The sequence below is a fragment of the Propithecus coquereli genome, unplaced genomic scaffold, assembly GCF_000956105.1.
Source record: "Propithecus coquereli isolate 6110/MARCELLA unplaced genomic scaffold, Pcoq_1.0 Scaffold61, whole genome shotgun sequence".
Lineage (NCBI taxonomy): Eukaryota > Metazoa > Chordata > Mammalia > Primates > Indriidae > Propithecus > Propithecus coquereli.
The window spans coordinates 6600355-6606254 of record NW_012152063.1 but is presented as its reverse complement, the minus strand read 5'-3'; the positions used below and the strand labels follow the sequence as shown (position 1 = coordinate 6606254).

The 5900-nt window shown below is 34.5% G+C and overlaps 1 protein-coding gene across 1 annotated transcript in view; it reads right to left on the bottom strand.

Moving 5' to 3' along the window:
• SP4 (Sp4 transcription factor) overlaps positions 1 to 5900 on the bottom strand; it is a 76050-nt gene that overhangs the window by 24413 nt on the left and 45737 nt on the right. Inside the window, exon 5 of the mRNA XM_012659421.1 lies at positions 2212 to 2411. Coding sequence (XP_012514875.1) covers positions 2212 to 2411 — 200 coding nt within the window. The remainder of the gene's footprint in view (positions 1 to 2211; positions 2412 to 5900) is intronic.

Sequence of the window (5900 nt, the reverse complement as noted above, 5' to 3'; positions counted from 1 at the left end):
ATTCAAAACATCTGATATATGGTAGTTGATCAAAAATGTCAGTTCTATTTCCCTTTCTATCCCACATGTACCTTCATACAAGTTAAAGTCTAATTCAGTAATTTACTCAAATTCACTTAATAATTAAATATTGAGTCCCAAATATGTACCAGGAATGCTCTCAATAGAGAGGGTGGGTATCCTGAGCAAAAAAATGAAAACTGCTCTACCAAATGTCAAGACTTAATACAGGCCAGGTGTGGTGGCTCACACCTATAATCCTAGCACTCTGGGAGGCCAAGGCAGGAGGATCACTTGAGGTCAGGAGTTTGAGACCAGCCTGAGCAAGAGAGAGACCTCGTCTCTACTAAAAATAGAAAAAATCATCAGGGCATGAAGGCACGCGGCTGTAGTTCCAGCTACTTGTGAGGCTAAGGCAGGAGGATTGCTTGAGCCCAGAGTTTGAGGTTGCTATGAGCTAGGCTGAGGCCATGGCACTCTACCCAGGGTGGCACTCTACCCAGGGCAACAGAGCAAGATTCTGTCTCAAAAAAAAAAAAAAAAGAGAGACTTAATATAAACCTACAGTAGTTAAAATAACATTGTATTGATGTAGCAACTGACAAATAGATAAAGCATCCAAACAGAGAACACAGAAATTGAGCCACACTTAAAGGAGAAATTATATAAGGGAATTATTACAAACCAATAGAGAAAGAAGTGGCTATAGCAAAAATGGTTTTCTGTATGGAAGAAAATTAAAACTATATTCCCATTTCATTCCATCATCACAAAGAATTCCAAGCTGATAAAAGATCAATCTTACAAAAACAAAACTTGAAAGCTATTAGAAGAAAATGTTTTTAAAAACGTTATGATCTTGGGATAGGAAAAAAATTCGTAACAAAAAGCAACAGCAAAAGAAAATATTTACATTTGACTAAATAAAAATGTAAAACTTCCATATGACAAAAAGTAGCACAAAAATAAAAGACTAGCAATACAGGGGTAAACTGTAACATATAAATCATATGAATAAGAAGGAAAACAACTCAAAAGAAAATGAGAAACAGAATAAACAGAAAAAAATATAAATGACCAATACACATGAAAAGATGCATAATCTCACTGATAATCAGAAAAAATACAACTTTAAAAAATGAAAAAACATTTTAGAATGACAAAACTTCTGAGGCCTGACACTACTGACGCACTGGTGAGCACACAGTGAAGTGGGAATCGTTAATCACTGCTACTGCAGTAGAGACTGTAACAGCCACCTCAGAGATTCTTTAGCCATTATCTAGCAAAATCAAACATATACATTCTCCGTGATCCAATAATTCCACTTCTCATACATCTTAACTGAATGTTCACATCAGCGAAGTCTGTGATAGCAAAAAAAAAAAAAAAAAAGCCTAGCAATAACCTCAACCGTTTGGGAAGCAGATGAATACAGTGTGGTAGTCATGTGATAGAATACTATACAGCAACTAAAAGAAATACATCTATGCAAATATACATACATATAAACTTGAATAGATCACAAAACATAATAATTTATAATTCTAAAACATTATTTATGTAACATGTCATAATATACACAAAACAATGTTTTATATACAGATCCATGAATAATATATGTAAGAGTATTAAAAATATACTAAAAAACTTAGACACATTAAATTCATAGTAGCTGTTGTCTTTGAGAGGTGGAAGGGCAAAGATGATGTTGACTTTATAAATCATTTGGTTTATTTAAAAAACCAGAAAATATAATATTAACAACTGTCAATTCTGAGTGAGGGTTATTAGGCAGATGTTTGATATATTATTCTTGATACCCTGGTGAATTTTCTAGATTTGTTTAAAAAAAACTAAAACAAAACTAATGAAAGTCACCATTAAGATCACAATTCAACTCTCTTTTCATCTATTTAAACACTTATGAAAAATAGTATGTGATTTCAACATGCTAAGAATACAAGATAAATGTAATAAATCCCAGGTCATATAAATATGCTGATAAAGCTTACAAAAAGTAGAATAAAATATATTTTAGAAATGAGGTAAAGAATTTTGATCTTAAACATCTTCCACATAATTGCTAAAGTGAATAATTTCCTCTTCATTTGCATATTTCCAATTTGACAGCTAAATTATCACTAAAACTTTTATCTAAACACTGAAAAAATAAGTAAAAAGTACAAGTCCTAAAATAAACCAACTAACCTGTATGGGTTCTTCTATGTCTCTGAAGCTCATCACTCCTTGTGAATCTTTTGCCACAAAACATCCAGTTGCATATAAAAGGTCTTTCTCCAGTATGCCAGCGAAGATGTGCTCGTAGGTGAGATGTTTTGCCATAAACTTTTCCACATCCTTCAATATGACAAATATGCTGTTTCTTTTTTCCTGGTTCATTACTGCCTCTAACAAAAACAAAAGCCAGACAAACATTAATTACATTAACAAACACTAGGGTTATAATTATAGAAAAATAAGAAAGAATCAAGGTCATTAAATGATGCTTTTCTTAATAGGTTTGTTTGACCATGATGCCATAATTGTAGCTAAAAACCAGAAAAACTTCCACTAAAGGAAAAACAAAACACGTCTGTATACTGAACACAAAACTGCTATGAAAATGTGTTAATCTGAGAGTTTATGCTCTACTATGGACTTCATGTTCTTTTCCTAGTGAGCTCTTCCCTTGGGAAAAAAATCTCGTTAAGCTTTTCAAGGCACTTCAAAATTCTCCTCTAAAATACTAAAAAGGTAGCCAACTCCAGTCAAAAGTATAAGGTGCAGTTGTATTTCCAGTAGGACAGTGTGAAGAGTTCCATGGACCTGCTTCCCACTGAAACTGGTGAAAATTATAAAAGTAACAAAAAACACCATTTAAAGTCTCTGGAAATGGTCCTATGAACAAATAACAGCAAATAAAGAAACACTTATTCAAGAAAATCTCACAGAACTTGGTAAGAACAGTGAATCTGTGAACCAATACTTACCCCTTCCCTTCTCCCTTCTCCCTCCCACCTCCATGACACAGGAACATTATAGACTGTTGCAGCCAAGAATAGGGATCCCTCTCTTCCCATCTCCCAGTCAGAGGGCTAGCTCCCCCAGGAGACATCTGCATTTCTCATCCTAACTCCAGCTACCTGTTGCTGAGGCTAAGTTCCAAGCAAGTGTGGGTGAAATCCAGCCCTCAACCTTGGGACATAGGCTCTACCTTGGATGTGGTGTGATGAAAATGCTGAGGTCCAGACTGCTCTTGACGTGGCCCATTCATAATTCATCAAGTGTAGATTCTAAGCCTGCAGAGGCAAGCCTGAGAAGACCTGAGGCTACTTCTGCTCCTGCCACCAAATGCTCAGCTCCTAAAGCAGGGGTATCACTCAGAGAGAAATGTGTCATTGTTCCAAACCCCAGCTGGAGAGCCATGACTCAGAAATTTTAACCAGAGGGAGAAGCACACCATAAAACAGAGAGCTCCAAATCTCTTCCCAAAGGGACAGACTCCATTTGCTACAGAGTGTGACATTCAAGCCTAAGGGTGCTCTCAAAAAAACTGGAGATAATAGCAAAAGGCAAATGGGAGGAAACTAATAGATTCATTGGAGATATAGGCTAAACTATAGGCTGGCTATTTTGCCAGAGAGAAGCAAGTAAATAAAGCTGAGAGGAGCCTTCCTGGGGTCAGAATAAATGTCAAACAATGAGATTCTTATAAAAGATCAACAAAATTAACAAACCTTTAAGCTATACCGATCAAGAAAAAAAAGAGAAGACTCAAATTAATAGAATCAGAAATGAAAGAGGAGACATCACTACTAACCTTACAGAAATAAAAAGGATTACAAAGGTATTCCTATGAACAATTCTAAGCCAATTACTTAGATAACTCAAAGGAGATGGACAAAGACCGAGAAAGATAAAATTGACTCAAGAACAAATAGTTAATCAGAATAAACCTATAATGAGTAAAGAGATCGAATTAATAATTAAAATTAGTCACAAGAAAAGCCCAGGACCAGACAGCTTCACTGTTGAATTCCACAAAACACTTAAAGTACTAATACCAATTCTTCACAAACTCTTCCAAAAAATAAAACTGAAGGGGATACTCTTTCTGTAAGGCCAGTATTACCATTTCCAAAACCAGAAAAAGACATTTGAAAAAAGGAAAACCACAGACCGATAGCTCTTGTGAGTATGGATGCAAAAATCCTCAACAAAATACTAGCAAACTGAATCCAGAAACATATAGAAAAACTTATATACCATGACCAAGTTAGATACATCTCAGGAATGCAAAAGTGCTGAAATATCTGACAATTAATTAATATAACATACTATATTAATAGAATAAAAAACAAAAACCACACTATCAACTAAAAAAGTACACAAAAGCATTTGACATAATCCAATAGCTTTTCATAAAAATACTCAACAAAATAGGAATAGAGGGAGCTTCCTCAACTTGATTAAGGGCCCCAGAGCTAACATCGTACTTATGCTTTTCCCTTAAGTATTAATAGAAACAAAACAAGGATGTATAATTTTGCCAATTCTATTCAACACTGTACTGAAGGTTCTAGACAGGGCAATTAGGAAAGAAAAAGAAATAGAACTCCTCCAGAGTGGAAAGGAAACAGTAAAACTATGTCTATTCACAGATGCCATAACCTTCCATAAAGAAATCCTAAAGAATCCAGTTAAAAAACTATTATTACTAATAAAAGAGTTCAGCAAAAGTCGCAGGATACAAAATTAATATATAAAAATCAATGTATTTCTATACACTTGCAATGAATAATAAAATAGTTCCACTTACAATAGTCTCAAAAAGAATAAAATTGGAATAAACTTAACAAAAGTGTAAATCTTATACTCTGAAAACTACGAAACACCAATGAAAAAAGTTGGGGAAGAGCTAAATAAACAGGAAAACAGTCTACGTGCATGGATCAAAAGACATAATATTGTTTAAGTTGGCAATAGTCTCCAAACTGATCTACAGATACAATGCAATTCCCATTAGAATACCATCTGGCTACTTTGTAGAAACTGATAAACTGATTCTAAAACTCACATGGAATTGCAAGTGTTCCTAAATAGTCAAGACAATTTTGAAGAATAACAAAGTTGGGGGACTCAAATTTCCTAATTTCAAAGTTATTACAAAGCCAAAGTAATCAATCAGTATGGTACTGGCATAAAGACAGACATATAGATCGATGGAATAGAATTGTGAGTACAGAAATAAACCCATGTGTCTATGGTCAACTGATTTTCAACATGGGTGTCAAGGCAATTAAAGGGGGAAAGGATGGTTTTTTCAACAAATGGTGCTAGATGGACCCTTACCTAATAGCATATACAAAAATTAACCCCAAATTGATTAAAGACCTAAATGTAAGAGCAAAAACTGTAAAACTCTACCCCTGCCAAAAAAAAAAAAAAAACACCTAGGAATCTTCACGATCTCAGAATTGGCAATATCTTAGATATAACACCAAAAGTGGAAGCAACAAAGAAAAAAGTAGAAAAAATTGGACTTCAAAATTAAAAACTTTTGTGCTTCAAAGGACACTATCAAGAAAGTATAAAGACAATCCACACAATGGGAGACAATACTTGGAAATCATATGTCTGATAAGGGACTTGTATCTAGATTATATAAAGGTATAATTCAATAAGAAAAAGACAAATAATACAATTAAAAATGGGCAAAGGATCTAAATAAACATTTCTCTAAAGATATACAAATAGCCAAAAAGCACATGGAAAGATGGCTCAACATCATTCATTAGTTATCAGGAAAACGTAAATCAAAACGACGCTAAGGGCCGGGCGCGGTGGCTCACGCCTATAATCCTAGCACTCTGGGAGGCCGAGGCGGGCGGATCGTT